The sequence below is a fragment of the Acanthaster planci genome, linkage group LG05, assembly GCF_054643075.1.
Source record: "Acanthaster planci isolate LZ-2023a linkage group LG05, COTS_SCS, whole genome shotgun sequence".
Classification (NCBI taxonomy): domain Eukaryota; kingdom Metazoa; phylum Echinodermata; class Asteroidea; order Valvatida; family Acanthasteridae; genus Acanthaster; species Acanthaster planci.
In genome coordinates, this window is record NC_141781.1 from 23099652 (window position 1) to 23123741 (window position 24090).

Below are 24090 nucleotides of genomic sequence, written 5' to 3' on the forward strand. Positions count from 1 at the left end.
TTTCTAAATGTATTTGTATTCCATAAACAGGATTAACCAAAAACTTGTTTCTTATTGTTACCTGGCACTGCTTTGGCCTGTTTCCCCAAATAAAGACGTGCCCGAATTCAGATACAAAATATTCCCAAGTACTCCCAAAGAATAAGGTCTCGTCTGTAATGGTGTCGCCCTCAAAGGTAGCAGACTGAGTGATTATAGAGGGCGTCCTTCATGTCCCCACGAAGCCCTGGCAAAATGAAATGAACTTGGTACTCAGCCGATTTTAAGGTTAATATTTTTGTGCACTATAGTGGCTGCACTTCTCTTGTAATAGAATAAGCGTCATACATAAACTGTAACATTTTTTTGTATGTTGAAAAATTATGTCTATACTTTCAACTGCCGCCACCTATCACTAAAATATAAAATGGAAGTGTAACAAAGATTACTTTAATTAAGTAGAATGTTATTGTTTCAACAAACTTTCATTTTGACCTATGACGAAAAAGTATTAATTTAACTTTAACACCGCATTGTTTCTTTACTCTTACTGAGCATCTGATTTACAAAGACAAGGATCAGAAACGTTTGATATAGATGCATTTTAGAGCAAATAAGCTAACGTGCTATTATAAAGTATGTTTTCATGTAGACAATTCCAGTTTTTCATTACATTAGCAATAGACTCTGATATAGCAATTAACAGCAATTAAAATATTTATTAATTAATGTTGTCTCACACTGGATTTAATCATATTTGGAAACAGTAATTAACATTTGGACAAATAAAGCAAACTGCGCATGAAGATCTCAGACTGCTAACCAATTTCTCATCAAGATGAAAATGCAGATGATAATTAGGCTACGTGGAAAACAACAGCTGCTCTCATCACATGAAAGTTGGTCACGATATTCATGAAAATGCAATGACATAGAACGACTCCATGCTCTCTGACTGGTTACATGTATAAGAAATCAACCATTTAGCAGGAGAAAGTAACATGTCCTGCCTCATCGACAAGTTACCTCTCTGTCCAGAAGCCCTGATGCAGATCACCAGCTCCTGTGCCTCATTGTGAACAGTTGCGTTTGTTTTATAGGTTATCTAAAAATACATACGAATTGAGAAATTAAATACATAATTCCTAAGATGACGCAAGTCAGTGTGAAAGGTCAATTATGAGAGAATGGCATCATATGTCGTTGGGCACTAATTAGTAATTTTAGCAATATCAACAAATGAAAGAAGTTTGATACATCAAATCTTTCTGTGGTTGGACACAATACGTGTGCATCAAATTAGTATGGAATTGTCACTTGTTTGAGTGAAGGAAACGGTACTTGTTTATAGTAGGGAAACCCAAACCATTCCACATCAATCAGTTTACCTTTTTGATGTAGTCATTAGTTAAGAAGGAAGTAGAGAGAACTCTCTTCTCTTTGAGAGTAATGAAAGAAATAGTAAACAGGAATATGAAAACAAATATGTTACAACAAAATAATTAATTTTAATGAAAAAGCATACGCAATGTTTATGATGTTCTGGTTTCTCTTTTCATGCAGTAATTATTCAGCAACAATTTTTCGGATCTAATAACGGCTAGAGTCAAAATGAAAACAGTGTATCCGCTCCAAGCTGAAGTGCACCCCCAATCGACAAAAGAAAGACAGGTGATTACAAGCGGGTTCTTGCATGCGTTCTGCGTGTACGCAAAGGTCCAGTTCGGGCGGCCTGTTCTTCACACAGGTTTCTTGTTCTCACGCTTGAACGTCGGGAACACTACCCAAGAACACTGTTCTCGGAACAGGATCACACACCACCTCCTCGTCAGGGTTTTACAGGAAAACATGGAAAAACTTGTGAGATGAGCTGCAAAAGTAGAGAGATGCTGACAAAGCTAGAGACAAGGGGAAGTTTGGCAACATTAACATTAATTATTTCCGGGACAAAGAAATGAATGTTCCTGTTTAGATAGAAAAGAATTTAGCCCAGCTATCCAAACATTAACTCTCGATTCGTGCATGGACGCCGCCGTGTTGCATGTCGCTTGCCATTAACCACCAGCAACGATCGGGTGTATGTTCCCGGCATTCGAGCGGTCGAATCACGCACAATAAACCGATCTGTTCGTGTACATACGAGAACAAACCGCCCAAACTTAGCCATTGACCATTATGCTTACAAGTCGGAATGAATTTTGCAGAGAAAGGATAATGTAAAGAAGGAGTGTAGCCGGCTTAAGTAGCTACGTGCAGGAGTCATTTTGTTATGAGAAGAGATTCACTATCAGGAATGCATTGTGGGATTTTTAATGTCAAGCTTACCACAGTTGGCATAAACTATTCGTTGTCCTCGGGTCGTAATTTCCAGATGTATCACAACGGCAATCGTGATCATCCATGCTTAACAGAAGCCATGAAGCTTGCCACTAGAACATCTAATAGATAGATAAGTTGTTTTCCCACTAATTGGTTTACTTCTTACAGACAATAACCCCGATCTTTTCCATAGTTCCAGATTAGAACTATAATTAAGAGTTAACAATTAATTTGTCAGCACGTTTAATTTCTCCAATTAAATGTTTGATCCTAATATATGCTTGAATCACGTGATCTCTGGACTTTGCTTCCAGGCTTGTTTGTAATTCCTACCTGAAACCATCGTGTTGTAAAAAACATTTGAGCAGATTTTATAACTGTGTTGGTTTTGTTGTTCGTAGTTTTCCGTGTACAACCAATGGGTGCTTGCATCGTTTGTCGATTTGGTCAAATCTGTCGATTTCTTTTCTCATGAAACATTTTTTTAGACCTGCTTTCTTTTTGATAGATTGATAATTTCCACAGATTTTTTTTCAAAAATGTTCGGCGTCCTTCCCTAGTTTCTTGGTATAAAAATCCCCCTGATCCTTTTCCTTTATGAACGACGCCAGCATCGCAAACAATTCTGTTCTTTTTCTGTATTGCTACACTAATCCATCAGGCGAATGCCAAACATTTTGCAGTGGAATCTCTCCAATTGCAATGTGTTCAACTTTTGCAAATTCAAAGCACCAATATTTGATATGAGGTCACAATTAAAAGAACAATAAAAACTGATTTCAAAATATTTGTTCAGCTTCTTCAGCATTGAGTAGTAAGAGTAAACTTGAGGGCAAGGATGGGGGGGAGGGATGGTTAAACCTCCTTCCTGCTCACTGATGTGGAGTACGTCTAAAGGTTGCAAGGGCCTTAAAATCATAAACCGTTAAAGGTCTTGTTTTACGTGAACAGCTATAGGGACAAAAACAGAGGTTAAATGGTTTTATCAACGGCCACAACTATAATGTAGTACTCTCCACTATGTACGAACACAAATGTACCGCCCCCCGAAAAAAAATCCTGGATCCTATTGGCCCTGGTTGGCAGCTTTCACTCTGTCCTCTACATGAGAATATGATTCAATAAATCCTCGTTAACATTTTTTGGGAGGGGGATAAAAATTGTCTTCACGGTAATTTATCCATTCCCCCCCCCTCATAATTTGTCAGTAGTTCCATAAGGTACCCTAGATAGACTTAGTTTTGCATTTCCTAAAATATTACCCTGTACATTTCGAGCCAGAAATACTTTGGAAAGCCTGAAGATCTTAAATAGGAACATGTTTACATGCATGTGATTTTAATTAAGGATAAAGAAACCGACAAGACAAAACTGAAAAAAATCAAAATAAGAATAAACACAAACCAATCACTCCATAAAAGGAGCATCTCTAAACTACAACATCAACGATAAAGCAACAACTAACAAACACAACCACACACTAAGAAAAAAATACACAAACATCTACAAAATTAACACCGCCCTGCTGTTAAACCCGCTGGTGGGTACAACCCAAAATAGACTGAGTACGAGACCCTTCAATTTACATATGACCTTGTGGATACTCTTGCAAATAATTCATACTCATACGTCATGGGAAAATAGAACCATTGAATATGAGGAAGGAATTTATAAAAGTCATTGTGTTGAAACGGAACAATTCATCTCAAGCTTGGGTGGTTGTGACTATATATAGCCGCGCATGCTTTTCATGTCTTTATCAAGTTGTTATCCTTTGCCGCGTTCATGCTTACAGTTATTTGACTGTTGCTTTGGACGAGTAGGGAAAGGCCATTGTAACCTACAGCCTAAAGAGATTTAGCACTACATGTATCTTCATACATAAAGCAAACTCATTGTTTTACGTCAACCACCAGTATTCCGAAAATCTTCATCAGATTTTGAGAAGGATCTTCAGCACAGAGGTAAGGTAAGATCAGTAATAATAAACGGAGCTCTCCGTTTTTCAGTATGGTGTGCTTGTGCTTGTTTATCATAGGCAAAATAGCCACCGACTATGCAGGCTCTAGCTATATGCTTATGCTGCATGAGCTATTTTCATGTGGTGATAAAGTAAAGCTGTCTACGTTTGAAGAAGAACGACATAAAAAGATGAATAAACGCAAGTGTGCATCAGTGTAAGTCAAGAGTTACATTGATGGCCATTCATTACTAGGCCTAGAATAAAACGTATTAACTACAACTATCAACTCACCTTCCCACTCCTTATACTAAACCAAATTATTCTTTCATGGATGGTTGTCTTTTTTGAATCAGGTCAAGAATGACGTCACATGTTACATGTGTAGTCTATGCATCCTCATGGATAGGTGTGCTATTCCTCTCCATCATGCCAAACCTTGCAAGAAGTTTCATTGACTGTACTGGTATAGGTATTGGTAGGCCTTATCATCCGTCTTGCTGCATCCCGCGTAAGTACATAGGCCCTAAACGTTTTCTACATACAGGAAAATCTGACACTTTAGAACCACACATTCCCATCTTTTTTTTAGACGTTCACTTTCCGTAACGATCCCTCCGATCTTAACATGACAGAAATTGTCGACAGGAACACAGTCAACCCAACCTTCATTGTTAGACCTGTTACTGTTGATCGATGGGAATTGGATGTTAACATCAGCTGGGCCAAGCCTCAAGGAGAGATGAGTATGATCAATAACCAGTCGTCATTAAATTATTGATTATTCATGTTAAATTACAAAAAGTATGGTAGAGAAAAGCCTTAAGCCTTGCACATATTTAATTATTAAACCATTTTCTCCTCTTTCCCATTGTCTTTAGCTCGACGACTTTACGTTCTTCCCACTTCTTTTTTCTCAGATTTTGATGCTTATGGTGTTCATAGGTTAGATTACACCAGACTTCCTCCAGTCATTGCCAGTTGTGACGATTATTACTCGAACTTAATCATTGTCGTAAGTTTATTTTTGGCTCTGTACGATTTTCTTTGACCATTGCTAAGAATGCATTTGAGCTTGACTTGATTTTAATCAATTAATAGATGCTTGTCATTTATATTGGAAGTATCAAAAGGGACAATATAAACTCACGCCTAAATGCTGTTGACTTAGTATTTATTGCATTCTTCCTTTTTAGCAAGTGGAGTGGATACTTTTTAGAAACGTCCCTTTTGGATCGACCCCGTTTTTCATTGTAAGTGAAACTTCAGATCTAAATAGAGCTGCTTTGTAAAGTTACAAAATTGCAAATGATTATTATACATGATCCTAAGCATCGGCAGAATTTCATTTCTATGTTTATGTACTAAAAATAAACACCAATCGAAGAAAGTTTTGTTGGTTTTAAGACAAAATGTGTGATAAATCAGAAAACTAGAAACAAGAAATAAAATAATTTACCAGAAATCTAATTTTCATATGAATACTTTTCCTACCATCAGGTTTTTACCGCCAACCGAACAGCTGAGCTCATTAACCGAGAACAAAGTATCAAGGAAATCGCAATGGCAGGTAACATGTTACATTCAAACCGACTGGGGTATAAACATTAGTTTTGTTGACTTTGCCATGCACCTCTTTTGTGTATTAACTGACGTAATTCGACCAATAATATACTTACATTTGTTGGTTAACTGTTTTCTGCATGGGACTGCACTTAATAGTCGTGTATCTTGACCCCAGCATGACGTATAAAATTGACCACTTTTGTTGTACTCAATTAAAAATTCCCGTTTCTAAACTTCCTAACATGTGCCCAATGATACCTTTGTTTATAAATTCAAATCAATTCAGTTTAAAAGAAAAATATTATCAAACACTCTACAAACGTATCTCATTCCAAAATATATTTCTGTTTTCAAACCATTTTCAAACATCATGATCTCAGAAGGGTGGATTTCTAAATATTCAACATTTTCAGCATCTTTTGCTTTTTAATGAGTGACATAGTGGGATTGAAATGCCAACTGCTTCATTAATCTTTCTTCAATAGATTGCTACGACAGTACAAGGAGTATTTCCTTCTGTCGAACACAAAGTAAGTTCTTTTAATAACTTTTGTTGGTTTTATGAGCGAAAGGTTCATCATGGAATATAATTCCAGGTAAAAAGTTGGCTTTGATTTTCGAAAATCAAAAATGTTACAGTTCTAACGTTGTATACAGTCCCTTTGTTGACTAAATGAGAGCAAGTGCGATTTGGAACCTTTCCAAATGTTGATGAACACTTTTCAGGTATAGAAGTGGCAGGGAGTCCGATCGACTTACGAGTGGACTTGATAATTGCGGAGGAGCAAGTGGGAGATGCCACACCCATAGTTTCAGTTATGGTGTCATGGAACCCACCAGTACAGATCAAAAGCAATGCCACGTTGGTAGGATTCGCTCTTGTGTGGTACATGAACGAAGCTGTACAGCTACCAGCAGTTAACACTGATGTCCCGATGGTAAATATTAACTCGATTGTTTTGTTTTCAATGCGTGACATCTGTATCATATCCTGAGAGGCAATTTCAAACTTCCATTTTTTAACATTTGCGCGAAGTAACTAAACTAGTTGAAGGGGTTTCCAATTGAAAAAAATCTATCACTTTTCTTTCAGAGCTTTTACATGTTCTTGAAATACTGATTGACATGAAATGGTTCAATGAGGACTTCATTATTTTACTAAGTTTTGGAAAAAAAATTGACGTGTTTTGTGGCAAGCTCGAGATCACTATCCTGTAGAGTATTGTTGATATTCATAGACTTATCAACTGATAAATTCCACTGCCTAGGCTTCTGACTTATCAACTGATAAATTCCACTGCCTAGGCTTCTGACTTATCAACTGATAAATTCCACTGCCTAGGCTTCTGACTTATCAACTGATAAATTCCACTGCCTAGGCTTCTGACTTATCAACTGATAAATTCCACTGCCTAGGCTTCTGACTTATCAACTGATAAATTCCACTGCCTAGGCTTCTGACTTATCAACTGATAAATTCCACTGCCTAAGCTTCTGACTTTTCAACTGATAAATTCCACTGCCTAGGCTTCTGACTTTTCAACTGATAAATTCCACTACCTAGGCTTCTGACTTTTCAACTGATAAATTCCACTGCCTAAGCTTCTGAGTGTTCAATGCATTTTTAACTGAAAAGTGGTTGAACTTTACATGTTGATTTAATTTGTATATTTTTACAGAGCATGCGTGAATATGACGATCCATTTAGCTTGTTGTTCAACCATTCTTTCCAAGGTGTGGAGGTGACCAACGAAAATAACTTTCGAGTACAGGTTAGACACGTGACGTTGTTACCTTTAGTTAAGTTCGTATAGTGTTTATGCTTAAGCTATACATTAAGCCTGCCCGTTTGAAGTCAATCATGCTTCACTTAAGTAAGTTTGACCCGTAATCGTTTTGTCTGTCTGTCACATAGTTTGTTGGTCAGTTACCCATTTGACCGGTTGCATGTCGATCTTTTGGTTATTTGTTTCCTCTTGAAGTTTCATGTCAGGTCTGTCGGGTGGTTGGCAAGTTGGTTAGCTAGTTGGTTATCGTTTCAGTAAGGTGAATCATCCAGTCAGACAGAAGGTTGTTGGATAAATCCCACAATTTCTGTCAATCCCAGACATTCCTTCACAAATTTGCCAGTACGTCAATTAACAATTCTGCAATTATTGTTTGCCATTTCATTTTCCCATGGGCTATTTTCATGATAACCAGCTCATCCTAAGATACCATTATTTCTGGTTTGGTTACAGGTGCGAGCTAAGATTAATGACACAGAATGCAGTGGCGTAACCTGTTTAGGAAATGAGGCCGTGCTCTCTTTCTCTGTTGGTCCTGAAAATGTTACTACCGTATTACCTGACAGCCCTACGAGTACGATATCTGGTCCTAACGGTGACGTTTCTTCATCTCAACCCATTCAGTACATTCCCTGTATGCATCATGATGTAGGCTTGGCTTGTCATTTCCAAATTAACTGTAGAATTTCGCCAAATCTTCGGATGATGACCTACTAGACCCCTCCACATTTTGTTTCCATTTCTACTACAACAAAATCCAAGCATGCTTATAAAAATCTCACTCTAGAAAAATTAATTAAAATTAATCTACAAATGATATTATTATGTTATTTTGAGTTAGGATTGCTTAGGACTAAGCTGTGTTATAAGTCCCTGAGAGCAAACATTTTGAGATTTTGTCTTATTTCCGCAGATCTAACACCAAGCATTTTACCATATGTCTTGGCTGGAGTTGCCACTTTACTTCTGTGTCTTTTGCTACCTGTTTTGTTTCGGCACCTCCGCAAGCAGAAAAGGCCAGATTCGATGAGCCAGTTCATACCAGATCATGAAGAATCCAACTACGCTTCAAAATCAATTTCGATAAGTACGCGAATCTGTTCTACCTAGATCCTTCTAAAAAGTGTAGTCGTTGTAAACGAAACAATCGAAGCCGTACCTGATGAATTCTTGCATGTTTTTAAACAGTGATGGTCATTAATTGATTATTAATTCCGTTATGCATTTTAAATTTGATTCTGAAAAATGTGAAACACAGAAGTTTAAATGACATAATAAATGGAATTTAATCAATTCAAAAATCAAAATAGGGAAACTAATTGTCATCGTCTGCAAAAATCAAAACAGGGAAACTAATTTTCATCGTCTGTTTGTTTTCAAGGCAACGTCATGGACGAATCATTTTCCCACTTCGAATGTGATCGCAATGCTTTGACCGAAATCAGCCCAATATCTCAGATTGGTAAAGGAAGCTTTGGTGTGGTGTACAAAGCTTTTGCTTATGGTACTGTCAGTGGCAAGCTAGGTTATTATCCCGTCGCTATCAAAGGACTAAAAGGTAAGCTCATGCTTCAAAGGCAAAAGTGTCATTCAATCAGAATTCTTTACGGAAATTGTTTCAACCTTGTATTAACATCGATTTTGTGTCGTTTTACCCCTGACGAGTTTTGTTCGCGCGAGATTCCGTAACACTCCTAAGTCTCAAAATGCAAATGCTTTGTCAAAACCCCCAAGTCAATTGAGAGTCGTAGACTTATTGAACTGTTGGAAGTACAATGGTATGGCTTCTATCACTGAACCATTAAAGGAACACCACAATGTTAAAATACAGTAATGGCTTCTGTACTCTGTATTCCATCTTTCAGAGAACGCAACCAGAGATTTGAAAGAGAGCTTTTTAGAGGAGATTCGTTTGATGATAGACATCGGTCGCCATCCTAACATTCTTGCCATTCTTGGATGCTGTACAGTTGATGAACCTTACTTACTCATCACCGAATTTATGACGTATGGAGACCTACTACATTTCCTGTGGAAGACAAGAGAGGCAATAATTTACCCTTCATAATAATTTCCACTCAGCCAAAACCTTAAGTCAAGATATTGTAAAACGTATCTTTGTAAGCGTGTCAACACCCTTCAAATATTGGTTTTGCGTTATTGTTTGCTTAACAACTCACAACCTTTTCAGAACTCAATTCTTTCGAGAATTGAATTTGTGTGTTTTGTTCAAATTGACAGAGCAAGCTAACTGAAGAAGATCCTGTATACCAGTTGACTGAACTGAATCTGTTCCAGATTGCCCGCCAAGTTGCATGTGGAATGGTAATTAGAAGCCCATTGTCGCTTTACCACAGTTTTGCTTCGTTTAACCAGTGGGTTTTTGGTTGTGGGTTCTTCCAGTTATTTGTTTCTGTCTGTTTGAGAGATATTTATGGCTTTATTTTACCCGTAGCTTTCAATTCAGTTAATTCATAAGGGTTCTTGCTATGGTGATTGTTTGCAGGAGTATCTATCACAAACACGATATTATCATGGTGACCTTGCTGCAAGAAACATATTAGTGGGGAAGAATCTATTGGTCAAGGTGTCTGACTTTGGTTTATCGGATGACACTTACGAAATGGGTTATAAACGACTTGATGAAGGCCGAAAGCGAGCAGTGAAATGGGTTAGTCTGGAGACGAATACCACCAACAGATGCTCCATCAAGAGTGATGTGTAAGTCCGATTTGCCACCCTAGATTTTTTAGTTTAACGTAATGTCTGTATCAAGTTAAGGACACTTGCTATGAAGACGGACAACCGAAATAAAACAGGCCAAATCGCAATGTCTCCTGTTCTGGATAAATAAAGGAAACTTATATGGTCTTTGGATAATGTATCGCCATGCCATTTACAATCTTTCTTAAAGATTTTCCATTGAGAGTGCTGTAGAGTCGTATAGGCCTACATCAGGGCATTGGTAGAGATTTCTTGTCACGTGGGGGATGATTTCAGCACGGCACATTGCCAGTGAATTAAAAAGTGGGGGGGGGATGATTATGTTGGTAATCCCCCGTCAAAAAAAGGGGGGGAGATATATCCCCTATCCCGGGATCTCCGCCCATGCTTCAGGACATGTGCCCAATCACAAGAAATGATTTTTCACAAATGCCCTGTCTGACTGTTTCAGATTTACTAGTGAAAACTATGGTCAAGAAATTTCAATCGTAACCTACGCTGACATTGTACTGTCCTCCTACTGTTTATTTGATGGCTTATTTCAGATGGTCGTTTGGTATTGTGCTTTATGAAATCTTTACACGTGGAAACGCACCCTATCAAGGCCTTAGCAACCAAGAAGTGATTGAGAAGCTAAAGTCAGGATACCGCATGGAGCGGCCTAAGGATTGTCCATCGGATGTGTAAGTTCCTGTTAAATTATCATCTAGAGATTATTGAGAGTATTTAGATCAGCACCAACTTTATGTGGAGATCTATTTTGCAGCATAACATCATTCTTTTATCTTTGGACTGCAGGTATGCGATGATGCGTAAATGTTGGCAGGAGAACCCATCCAAACGACCATCTTTCACTGACCTATACCAGTCTTTAGATAAGATGTTGGGTCAGCACTCAGACTACTTGAATTTTGAGGAATCTGAGACTTGCCCTGGTGAATCCAAAGATGTAAGGACAGAAGGGGAACAGTCACAGGTAAATTATCCATAATATAGAGCTTTGATAGGCCGAGTCGCCACTCTATGTCTTGTATACGTGTATGCGCTACTTCTACGAACGAGTCAATCGACAACGAAATTGTGCCATATTATCATTGGATAAAATAGATTTCACTAAAATGAAATAGATCTTTACCCTGTCTTCTGTATAATCATAAACTACAGCAAATTAAATAAATCCGAGTCAAATATGTGGGATAAAATACAGTGATATTGACAACAACAAAGTGATTTCTGTCTCCTTTTTCTTTCAGGACTCTTCCTTATCTTCGGGGAAACCAGACGAATTAAAGTTGTGGTTACATTTGAATGGTTCTTTTCCAGGGGGTACAAAAACCATCGATTTCGTTCCATTCAATCAGGTGGGCGAGAATTTCACACAGAGTAATAATTCCTCCAGTCGGAGCGTTGAATTGGAAGAAAAGATATTCAAACGTGATCGTGATTGCGATGTTTTAACTGCGTGATATAAAATCACATTGACTCAACTGACTCTGCGAAAACGGGAAAAATTTACACTGGGGAAAATCCGTTTCCACTTCAGAAAAATCATAAAAAATATGCTGCTTGTATGAAGGATTCATTATTCTGGTCTTTCAAACATCACGACTTTTGTACACGGAATATTAAGCCATGTTTAGATGTCCGTAAAATGCATTTCTGATTGTATCTTTTTTATTTTATGAAGTATATACTATGTTTCTGCAAATTTACCTATGGATTAGAAATCTAAGTAGTCAGACACAAATAAAAGTAAAACACCCAAATAGATCTATGGGGTTATTACTCGTCGAATGACGATGTGAAATCTGCGTATACATCTATATTCGTCATGCACCATTACATATTGTAGCATGCTGGCACTTTATTCATTAATTTTGTCATGAATTAAATGAAGTAAAGCTGCGCTTCCCTGTAAACCAGTGTGTTATAGCAGAAGTTGGAAGAAGCTATACTTACAAGATTAGGGTTTATGGACCTCACTTTCTCCGTTACAGTTGTAGTTTGCTCCATAGAGGTTACAAAGACTTGTCGTCAGAGCAACAGCAAATTTCACAGCATGAATAAAAAAAAAGCTCATTAAACAGGTGTCAAAATACCAAATTCCCTTAATGCCAAGTAAATAGAACAGATCTTTCTGAGTAGTTAATATCATTGTCATTTTCTACGCATTTATCCTGCAGTATATAGGCCTTAATATCTAGATTAATATAGGGAACCAACATACTAGTATGTCTTGCTGTATATTAAACTGTAACACAGCCGTTGAAAACTGCTTTTCAGTGTTCTTTGAACACCATTTTATGTATGAAATTCTTCACTTGGCCATTTATGTACATATTTTGCTAAGTTTTAAGAAACAATTTGTTCTTTTTTAACTTAATTTTGTAGTGTTTAGTAGCTTCCCAAGCTTTTCAATAATATTTTGATTACACCTGTGTTAATGTAATATTAAGATAAATTTCCATTGAATTTTTCTTATTTTTAATGGAAGGTCACTGAAGACTTTCTGCAGTTCCTTGGTTACTTCTTGTATAATCATTAACCGCACTGTGCTGATGGTATTCTTATTCATTAATTTTGTTGTAGATGATTCATGGGCTGAACGATTAGTTCACAACTTATCGTTTGGGCGTGTTTTAACAATAAACACGTGTGACCGAGTTATGCCCGAATGTCCTTTGTGGAACTAATATGCCATCTCGCTTAAATTTTGCTGTTGGCTGCAACTCTCATGTCGTTGATGTGACAATACGCCATCAGATCCTGGTTCTAAATGGTCAAAGAGATGATCCAAAGCATCCATCGTTCGTGCAGTGTTTGTTGAACCATGGGGAAAGGACTCAGCAATAAGTTGTTTATTGTAAACAAAATACCACAAATATTGCTAGGATATCACTGGACCCACTTGTCTGGTTAAGCTGCTGGCAATAATCAGGCATTTTTGAGTGTATCATTCGTCTGACTCGGTGGTGACGATCATCGAGCACTTGAAGTGCCAGAGTTTAACTCCTTCTGTGTCCTTCCTCCATGGTTAAACTATGGTTGACTTTAGTCGTCTCTCGAACATGCCCTTAAAATGTCAATGTTTTTCTTGCTATGCAACAGTAAACCTTGATGTATTTTTCTACAATGATTGTCTGGTCAAAGTTTACAACTAACGCTTTCACATATCGGGTCCATGTGCCGCATGCGCATTGTGGTACAAAGGTGCATGTTTGTTGGGAGCAGGTCTCTTCAAGAATCCATTGCCTGTTGTTATCGTCAAACTGAAACAAAAAGAAGTAAGGCCTCGACTTCAGTCAAAACTAAGACTGGAAATGAGCTCCGTAATGAATAGACCGATTGCATCTACTAAGTCACGTGAGCTTCATTGGGCGTAAAACATCAACAAAAATGGCGGTCTCCGGGAGCAAATGGAAAGCCGATTTTCGGTATAGAACTCAGACATCAGTATTCTGAGTACATTTATTTTTACTAAATGGTGTTTATTTCACACTCTGCTATAAGAGGACACAATGTTTGTTGATATTTAACTTTAATGGTCACGTGAGTTATTGGGCGCAATTGGTCTTTTGGCCAATTAATCTTTAAATCTCGTGCAGAAAACATAAAATATTAACTGCTTGGAATTAAGGTGTAACGAACATAATCTTTAGTTTCCAAAATTAATAAAATTTGATTCAAATGCGCAGCGCTCAGGTATGAAATATACTCTTTAATAAAATGGTCATGAAATAAAGCGAGGCCGAAATCTTGGGTAGAATTCAACGAAACCTTTAGTAAAATAAAAAGGGGAAAATTGACACTGTTGTCGTTAATGGTATGCATTTATTTACGGATAAGAAGTCAAACATTTACAAAAGAGCCCTATGCAGCGCTATAATTTGAAAATCACACAAAATCATCCTATTTTTGTGGAACAAGTAGTGGATTTGTGGACAAGTAATGGCCCAAAATCTCAAAGAGGGTTATCAACTTACTTGTACAACTTGTATCAGCTGGTCGTCGTTGGTTAATCTCAGTATGAGATCGTTCCATGACTGAACTCTAGGACAGATGTCAACATCTCGTTTCTGCACAGAGTTCTTGATTGGCAGGTCATCTCTTAAGGTGAAGTAGTTACCATACATCGCAAGGATTTTTGCCCGTTGGTCTGGCGTGATATCGATGAAGTGTCGCCCGTCCTTTGGCGCTGCTTCCTTGGCGCTGAGCAGACGCCGATGTACGCCGTGGAGATAAGCACGATAGTTGTTGACTTGTTGCTTCTGAAAATACGTCAGGTGTAGAATTTCTCGAAAGTTGATGTAAGGTAAACAGTCGGAGATACTACATGTTGGATAGGATCTGCTGGAATCACTTCCGATAGAATTTTGATGACTTGCTTGTACAACATAACCGTACAAAACCACCGCACTCAAGTACACTACCAGCATAATTTTTTCAGGCTTTTCAATCACTCGATGAAATGAACCTCTCCGAGTTTGTGAACAACCAGCACTTAATTAGCAGTCAATGGACGCGGGCGATATTTATAGTAGTTTCGCAGCGATTAAGAACATTCTATCGAATAAAATGTGGACAAATTTGTGCAGCAAAGTCGAGCTTCAAGCCAGTAATCTTGATCTGAAGTCAGTAATATGTATCACTTGTGCATCCAAAGGAAGTGAGAAGCTGCAGATCGATCTCCTTTATATGTTGTGATATTTTAAAAATCAGGGGATTGTGTAGTAGATTGATTTGATGAATGATGGGGTACATAACAGATACAACGCACCATAAGCGGCATTCGCGACCACCCACAAAGGGCATTAATTGCTTTAACTTAGTAACGATTCATAAGGTCATTATCTACGGGTTTCTGAGTTGGACGGTGCTCAGTGAGATTACGATGTAACTAAATATGTACGTTAGTAAGCTTTGTATCACCTGCTTTCCATGGGGGTATTCGGCTTCACCAAAACACATATTTATTTTTGGCTTGGAGAAATTAAATTTCCGGCAGATGTTTGAAACGTAATAATTTGTGACTTTCGTAAAAAGGAGCAGCTGGCTTAATTTACACCTTTGTTTATCTCTCAGTCTCTAATACAACTTTTCCAAATTGAAGTAATTATGTCTTCACAAAGATTTTCGTTGTCTTGTCTATAATTCCTTTTGGTACGTGGTCAAATGGTGGCGTCATTAATGTCACTGTAATGGGGTACAGATAAAATGCACTGTCTGCATCACACAAAGTTTTAAGTGGATTTGACCGAAACATTTTCAAAATAATATGCGATTCCAACAAACTGATTATTATAGCAATTGACTAAATTCACAAGAGAACATCATTGTCACCATTTTTTCCACAACCACCTACTTTTGTTTTGAATGACCTTGTTGTCCATGGCAAACTGTTGCTCTCTGCATTTTGTTATGTGCTCGTGCTGGACATTTTCAGTCGAAATTTACAAATCAGGAAATCTATAAATCGGAAAGACTGAAATTAAGGTCAAGACGTTTTAGAGTAAAAATCACTATGAATTTAGACTGAAAAAGGCTGAAAATAGCGCCTTTCAGAGGAAGCTTGAGTGAAATTTCAATCTTTTGGAGTGAAGAAATATCACTCCATTTTGTCTGGTCCTTAATTTCAATCGGAGGGATTAAGTTTTCACTCGAATAGAGCGAATTTTCACTCTTTGGAATTTAGAGATCATGCAAACTTCGGATTAGCTGCTTGTGTACAGAGGGTAAAACTAAATTTATTGGAAATCGCTGTAGGTCGTTCATATTGTATGCAATATTCATACAAAGATTCACTAATGCAAATCAAGCCAATTTTGAATTGCTGACATTTGCAGGAAAAAAATTAATCTGTTCATTAATCGTTTACATCTTTTGTATGTACGAGTTATTATGGTCAAACCACCCAGGTTCTTAACGACCGAGTTAATTGCATTGTAGTACGTAAGTAACTATCTCCAAGAGTTTCGAAATTGTTACTAAATAATGAAAATGAAAAGAATGCAACTTCGACATTATAAAAATCCTTGAGGAAACTACCAGCTAACTGAACTTGAAGCTTTCAAGAAATTAATCCCTTTGCACGGGATATTGCCATTATGTCCGAAAGAGCCCTCTGTAAATTCAAGGCTCAATGTCACTGAAAATTAAAACATTAAACAACAGACAGGGATGGCATTTGCTTAGAAAATCCGGACTCTTGCCAATATCAACATAATATTCCATTCAAAGGTTACAACGAGATAAAAAATGTTGGGGCCAGGATGACGTTCTTCCGTAGGGGTCGGTACCAGACTATACGTGTGCAGTGAGGACGCCTGCTTTTCAAACAAGTACGTCATGTCAACATGATTGAGACTAAACATAGTTTTCAATCGCATATTCCAGATGCACGAATTAATTATTAACAGATGCAAAGGCAGTATTACATTCAGACAGAGAATTCAAATACACCATGTACATTTCAACGTGTTCTTCAATTTCTAAGCTATAGTAAAGTCCTGTAATTGTGCAGATATCGAAAAACTTTAATAGCTCCATATTACAGAGAAGTCAAGTTGGGTCCTAAACGTTTTTTTCTTTTTTGTTTTAAACATCGTTTAATTTACGAGATAAGAGAGCACAGGCTACAAAGTAATTACACTTTTTCTACTCAGTGTAGGTACGTTGTAATGGGGGCACAGTAGAGATCTCACGTAAAAGACTTCAAAATTCTGCATTGACGATTCTCCTTGATCCCATTATTAGCAATACAGTTTTAGTCTAGATAGACGTGTTAACAAACTAAATGTACTTCCAGAAATTAAAGAAAAATACTGGTCTGAAGTGAGGTTGCAATAGGAAAATAATGAAACATTTTAGCCACCTGCCAACGGGGAAAATTTTTGCCAAACCACTTCTTCAGTGATATTTGTGATAATCTTTTAGCCAAGTAATTTAGCGACACAGCAATACACCTTGATGTATTTCTCGGCCACCACAGACTCATCAAAGCTGATGACTGCAGCTCGAACAAGACGAGTATGGGCGCTACACCCGCAATCAGATACAAAGCTACACTGATTCTGCGTGCATCGCTCATCCAAGATCCATTGTCTGTCGCCGGTATCTGCGAACTAAACAGAGAATAACAAAGGGGTGAGTGGAAGTTCAGATATCATTGTTAGGGAACCAATATACACAGATCAATTAATGCACAAACTAGTGTTTATTTAATAAGGGAGTAAGCTAGCTTTTGGCCAAATATTCTGCAAACCATATTCAATCATACTAACTTATAAAGAAACGGTATGTGTAGTGAGGGGAATTCACAAACTTAGACCATCAGAATCACTTCAACAATTAAGTTTTCCTTACAAAATATATCAGTTTTTCTTACTTTAGATGCACGACAATGAGCTTAAGTAAAAATGTTCATTACCTGTATAACCTGTACAAGTTCATCATCGTTTGTAAGCCCCAACACCAGAGCATCCCACTGTTCCTCGCGGGGGCATACGATTATGCTGGTTCGCTTCTGTCTGGTTCCAATTTGTGACACTAATGGTAGCTCCTCAGCTTGACTGAAATAGTTACCAAATTGAGATAGGATCTGAGTCTTCTGTGCTGGGGTCAGTGTGACTATAGAGGTGTGACGAATTCTTGTTGGGGCACTCCGGTATTTGTATGCAGCACGCCAGCGGCGGATGAACCGTCGCTTTCGGTGAACTTGAAGTTTCTGTTGTAGGTTGAGTTCTATGGTTACTTGCATATGAATGTAAGGGATACAGTCTTGAAGAGTGCACACGTTTCTATGTAGTATGTCATCGTCGGAGTAGTTGCGAAGTAGTTGGCCAGGGTAACGTACCATCGTGCTTCCACCGCTACCCCTGCTGCTGCTGCCGTGTTGTCCGTGAGTGCCACTGTAGGTAATAGTGCTGCTATGCTTATCGTAATTGGCATAACCACCGGTAGCCAAATGAAATGGAAGTAGCACAAGGGTGTGAAGTAACAGACTGACAGTAAAGTGATGTGATGTCATTTTTGCTATCCACAAGCATCTGTATAAAGAAACAGAGTCATGAAACACTATTCAATTGTCATGAGTTTTCAGATGCAAAATCGCTTGGTGGCTGGCTCCGTCGATCAATCTGTTAATTGGGCAAGTTATCTGAGCTGATTAATAAGTCGGTTACCTAGATTTTTTCTTCTTACAAGCAAATTGGTTCTCAATCGCCTAGTCGGCCAATTAGTCGTTTTGCTTGAGTATTTTAACCCTGTCATAATGGCAATTCAAACGGCTTTCTGTCGGTGCATTCACTGAAATTTTTCTTAAAAGACAAAGCTATCAGTGTTGGCTGTGAAATCTGAAGCTCATGTCTTCCAACTAAAAGTCTGTATATCCGTGCATCTGTTTTCGTAAATGGTTTGTTCTGGGCATTTCAATCAATTTGACAGGACACTTACGAAAAAAAATCAATTCCAAACAGGAGGCTAGCTGCTGGTGTTCATAGATCATTTTTTATTGCGTGCAGTAGTCAACATTCTTTGAGCTCATTTCAAAGACAGAAAAAAATCAATATTGTGGCTAAACAGTTTAGAATCCATGGTCTATTTTATGAGAAACACTATCCGTGCACCACTGAATTGCAAGGTGTTTACGATAGAACAAAAAGTGATTATTCACACGCTGCCAATAATTAAGAATTCTTCCACTGAAGTGCACCCACAAAGAGTTTGATAGTGACAAAATCTTTTAACCATAAAATTCAGTAAACGACGGCATGTCTGGAGGTGTTTCGAACAAGTTGGAAATCTTATCTCGAATTTTTTTGAATCTGTGAAATCCCCGATTCTTACAGTCCTCTATTCTCCAACAAGTAAAGGATTTAGCGATTTTTCAGGGTTAACATTTAGTGACCAAATTTTAAATTCATCTTATCTTTACTTAGTAAGGAAAGTCCAATTACGTCAAAGTTTTGAATGTGCCAACTGTCATCGTGCAAAATAAACCGAAGAGCAGAATTTTAGTAATTTTTTTCTCAGGGTGCGGAAGCTGACTCAAAGATATTACACAAGTAAACATAACAGTAAACTAGCATCAAATAGAAGATGGAATAGAAAACGAGCATTAACATTAATTTGTAATTATAAAAGGGACTAGTTATACAGCACTCTAACGTGTATTCGAATACTTGCTTACTCAGGCAAAGTGTACTCGTATACTTGCCGCGAAAAAATACTTGTCTTTGGAATCGTATTCAGTATTAAAGGGGCAAAATTTTATGTGGTCAAATGACCTAAAAGGGAATTGGATAAGAATTCCCAGTCGATAAGCCATGATTTTTATTTTCCATTATTGATAGAATAGCTGTAAATGTACAGTATATTGCCACTTTGCTCCTATCTGGTTTTAAAAGCGCTAGTCCATCCCACGCTTATTCCGTTATGCCGTATTGTAAAAATTCGTTCTTTGTTTAGAATTTTTGTTAGAAAATTAATATGAGAATGCTCAACCCTGGCATTCATCTAATTTACTGTTTGTGCAATGAACCATATAAGAGGGGGAGGACTGAAACGGCTAGGTTTATTGTTGTTTGTGAGTCCTCTCCATCTTGCTCATCTTGATAGGCCTTGTATTGAAATTTGGATTCCAGATGGTCTTAATAAGAATGATAGGAAGCCATCTGTGACAAAAGACGTTGTAAGCCGTTCCAGGCTGTAAACTGTTTATTAAGAAGATAGCCATGGGATAATTTATAGCATATAATTTGTAATGCAATTTCTTTAAGGCTCCCTGTCGTTTGAAATCGCTAATTACCATTCCAGGCCTTATTTTCTCAATCTATTCCTGTATATTGCAGATGTATAAACATCCGTCTCACAGCATTCTGCGATATACCGGGCATATACCCTTAGTGTGCTATACTTCTATAAAAAAGGCAATTTCTTTTCAGATTTGGATTAAATAAAGCAGCTTGCTTGCTCTCACAATTGTAATAAAAAATTTCAAGAAAATAACTGACAACTTCAGCCAATGTGTCACGCGTGTGTTTCCATAAAAGAGTAGACTACTCATGAAACCAAAGTATTAACAAAAGGACGACGCAGGACGTTATCAAAGTAAGACTAGAATAACTTAGCCAGAAATATTTTAAATCTCTTGTTGCCATTGAACAAGTGGTTCGAAGAAAACCTGATTTCGAGAGAGAGAAAATTGCCAAAGGAATAAGACTTAAACAGTCAGTATTTGTCCTTGGGTTAACATTTCTTCTAAGATATATCTTAATATCGCTAATCTTACTAATCACAATTTCAGTGTTTTCTTCCCGAGAGAACAAAGACATTTTGAGAATACCAAAGTCGGTTTGCTTTGCTACCTTGAAATCAGAGTAAGGAAGAACGACTGGAGGCTATACTCACCAAATCGTCTTACAGTTGGTGTTCTGTGCCACGTCGTATATAGGGCTCAGCTCACCATAGGCAGGATATTTAGGGAATTCTTGTGTTTGTTTTGTGACACGTTGCTATTGCCCATTGGACAAAAATGATGAATTGCGCATAATCGTTGCGTTGTCCTTGGTCTTACTGTCTCAATTTCCAAGTTATTAACTTGATAAGACCTAAGGCGCCGTACATTGATGGCTCACGTGGTCAGAAGAAATGACGTCAGAAAAACGCACCAACCTAAATGTTTATTAATATTAATAAGGCTCATCGCAAAGCTTAACAGACCAGGCCGTGTCGGTCCTAGCTCTACGGTAGGACCTAAAGTGCCTGAAAACATACATTGGTTTCCATTTTCTGGAAACACTATTTCTAAGGCGTAGTATTAGGGTTGCATTGTAGAGGACGGAAGAGATTTTGCAATTCATTGGACTTAACTATTTAGTCAACCTTTCCCTATTTCTTCCAAGACTTAAATTGGGAAACATGTGCTATGATATTGTAATAATCGTGTGAGGTGTTCTTTGTTATTTCGGCCTTGAAAATACTCAATTTCGCAACATAACTGTAAGTAATGACATAGGCCGTGTCCTTTGTGGGGGGCTTCCAGAGCCATACCTATCAACAACATGTACTGATATAGTTGCAACCGAAGTAGTCTTTACCCCTTGCAAAAATAATGCGTGTTCTTGTAGCTCCAGTCACAAATTTAGCTGCAGCCGAAACAGACTGAATCATTTTTGCTATTCGTAAGTGGAATGATGGTGGTTCAGTTGCTTTATCTGCTTGCTGCGAGAATTGTTAAATTGTCGTGGAGTCTTAAATGGTGTGATTAGTTTTCTCCAATGAATATCTATTAAATCTTGCGTGCATTGTAACTTAGGACCTAAAATGTATGTAATATATAGTTGTCATGATCTCAGTGCACTACTGAAGATGGTATGGTTAGAATGAAGTACTTCTAAAACAGTCTAGAAAAAAGTAACACAATTCTACATGTAATGACCAAGGTCATGCTGAAGAGCACAGGCGTAAATTCCGGGGGATGAGGGTGTTATTATATCCCCAGTTTGGGGGTATGGGGGTGTTATTATGTACCCGATCGTGGGGGATGAGGGTGTTATTATATACCCAATTCTGGGAGATTAGGGTGTTATTATATCCTCCAATTTTGACTTGCTCGTTTTTGTGATGAGAAAGCTTACAGCGAATTTCGATGATCTTTTCGGACTTCTCAATGACAAAAACATAGCACTAGAAAATTCGATGTCGGTGTGTTATGGCGTCAGCTCCCATCTCCACTTTTGCAATTTCCCTGGCCGGGTAATTATTTTTTATCCACATCATCTTCAGCTTCCATGCCCACAGCCCTTGGCACAAATTAACCCTACAACAACTTTCCAGCAGACTACCGCATCGACATCACTCGCCGCGCCGGAGAGGCATTATTTACCACAACTTTATACCCACACTCATGCCTGGTTTTTGTTTTATTGTCTTATCATTAACAACTTGATAACCAATTACATGCTAACCAGTCGGAATTTTATTTCTGAAATATTTCTTCATTAATTATAATTTTAATTGCACAGTCTTGATACCAGCTATGTTGTTTTCCTCATGGGAGAATAGTTTAATAGACTGCCGTAAAGTCAGTAACCTGTTCGGGTGTCATTTCGTCCAGTCTCATATATTCTTCAATAAACGGCTCATGCTTGTAGTCACAACTAACCTCGTATATTCATTTGCTCAGTTTATATTGAGACCAAATTAAAGATTTTTTTTAGATCAGTTGTGTAAACTGACTACCACCTGTTTCGTAGTCGAAATGACTGACTTCCAACATCCGTCATTTCGTTTTTAATTAAATCTGCTTGCAACTGATCCATACGAGATTATTCGTATAATTCTTGTGAGGATCATGTCAGGATTCTGTGGCATGATCCAACCTTGCAAACAGAAATATTCCACAGTCCTACGAACAGTGGATCTCCAAATAGTAGCGTATCCATTTTTTCCTTCTGTTTGGGTGAAATGTAAAATTTTGTCCGCAACAAATTAATCTCGGGTACTTGTACATATCGGGAATTACTTCCGCTTTCTTCTCCTAAAAGTTCATTATATGTATAAAGTTTTGAAATAAGATAAAACCCCGGCGGGTAAAGCTACCAATCTTTCCTTGATGATTCAAAATGGTTTATGGAATAACCCTTCAAATATAACCACAAAAATGAATGAAATGGCAAGTTGTTACTAAATTAGAAATGAATCCCTTCCTTCTGTGGGTACATCAAAGTGTTAGTGCATGAAACTGGTTATTATAGATAAAAATGAAATGATTGTAATTTCTGCTATAAGCCATGCACGTTGCTGACTCCCCGGATAAACTTACCCTAATTCTAATCCTTTACTGTTTGCAACGCGGGGAGGGGTCTAGTTCCCCTGGAAAACATAAAAACATAAAGAGGGAGAAAATAAAATACGTAAAAAAAAGGAGTGAAAAGAGGATGGAAATGAAACATTTTTTGAAAATGCATTGAAATATACCTCTCTTACCATTGCTACTTTGTGGAATTACTGCTACTGATTGTTTTGTCCCTTTTCAGTGGCGTATCCAGCGGAAGAGGGCAGAAGGCAGCTTGCACCCCTACGTTTTTTTCCGAATGAAACCTCCTTACGACTTTTAGTTACAAAGAATACTTCATTGGTAAGAAATTAATCGGTATATAAATTTATCAAATATCAGCACCAAAACCCTAAAACCCACCATGATTCAATGGCAAGGATGTGGGAACGTCATGTTTGAAAGTACATGTTTAAATTTTCATGGGTAAAAAACTGCAACTAATGAACACTTGTAACCACATAAAGAAAAAATCCTGCTGAGCAAGTGTGCCTCAAGATAGTGCCTTATTAACATGTACAATGCAAATTGAGATACTTTTCCGAGCTCTCTACGAACGTGCCGTAATGTAGTTCCGTTTATAAAATACGTTAATACAAGCAATGAATCTCCTCCCTATCCTCATTCACAAGTAACTTTGATGTGAACGTAATTTTTTTCTAAACTGTTTCCTCAAGTTTGTTTAGGAGTTAAAATTCCATAGAAAGTCACCGTCGGAGGTATGACAGTTTCCGACTGTGTTCTGCCTACAAAAGAAGGATGTAATTGGGCCACGCTAATTGACTAAACAAAACAATCGTAGGATATGTGAAAACAGAAAAAAATGCTTCAATGGGAGTCTCTTCCTTCACATGATACAAGATCAAATAAGATTTCGAGTGAATTGTGTTTTGGTTATTTTTTACGAAACAGATTCAATT

At 37.7% G+C, this 24090-nt stretch overlaps 3 protein-coding genes across 6 annotated transcripts; 1 reads left to right on the forward strand and 2 right to left on the reverse strand.

Moving 5' to 3' along the window:
• Window positions 1-2575: 2575 nt before the first annotated feature.
• Window positions 2576-13010, forward strand: LOC110979609 (uncharacterized). Of its 4 annotated transcripts, none has more exons than XM_087137274.1 (18): window positions 2576-4267; window positions 4615-4769; window positions 4894-5004; window positions 5179-5273; window positions 5455-5511; window positions 5759-5828; window positions 6310-6354; window positions 6551-6762; window positions 7504-7596; window positions 8065-8245; window positions 8525-8698; window positions 8993-9169; window positions 9477-9658; window positions 9853-9936; window positions 10118-10332; window positions 10881-11018; window positions 11134-11311; window positions 11589-13010. In XM_087137274.1, the coding sequence occupies exons 2-18, from the start codon at window positions 4622-4624 to the stop codon at window positions 11799-11801; spliced, it is 2373 nt and encodes a 790-aa protein (XP_086993400.1). In that variant the 5' UTR covers window positions 2576-4267; window positions 4615-4621; the 3' UTR covers window positions 11802-13010. The 4 variants fall into 4 exon arrangements, with proteins under 4 accessions (XP_086993400.1, XP_022091270.2, XP_022091271.2 ...); XM_022235578.2 differs by having other exon boundaries at window positions 2576-4262; XM_022235579.2 differs by having other exon boundaries at window positions 2577-4262; window positions 8065-8206.
• Window positions 13011-13047: 37 nt separating this feature from the next.
• On the reverse strand, window positions 13048-14824 carry LOC147799267 (uncharacterized). Its single transcript, XM_087137275.1, has 2 exons — window positions 14319-14824; window positions 13048-13604 (listed from the first exon to the last, which is right to left on the reverse strand). The coding sequence occupies exons 1-2, from the start codon at window positions 14769-14771 to the stop codon at window positions 13410-13412; spliced, it is 648 nt and encodes a 215-aa protein (XP_086993401.1). The 5' UTR covers window positions 14772-14824; the 3' UTR covers window positions 13048-13409.
• Window positions 14825-15244: 420 nt separating this feature from the next.
• Window positions 15245-20903, reverse strand: LOC110979614 (uncharacterized). Its single transcript, XM_022235588.2, has 3 exons — window positions 20743-20903; window positions 17762-18380; window positions 15245-17456 (listed from the first exon to the last, which is right to left on the reverse strand). Exons 2-3 carry the CDS (start codon window positions 18359-18361, stop codon window positions 17265-17267), a joined length of 792 nt encoding a protein of 263 aa, XP_022091280.2. The 5' UTR covers window positions 18362-18380; window positions 20743-20903; the 3' UTR covers window positions 15245-17264.
• Window positions 20904-24090: the final 3187 nt, after the last annotated feature.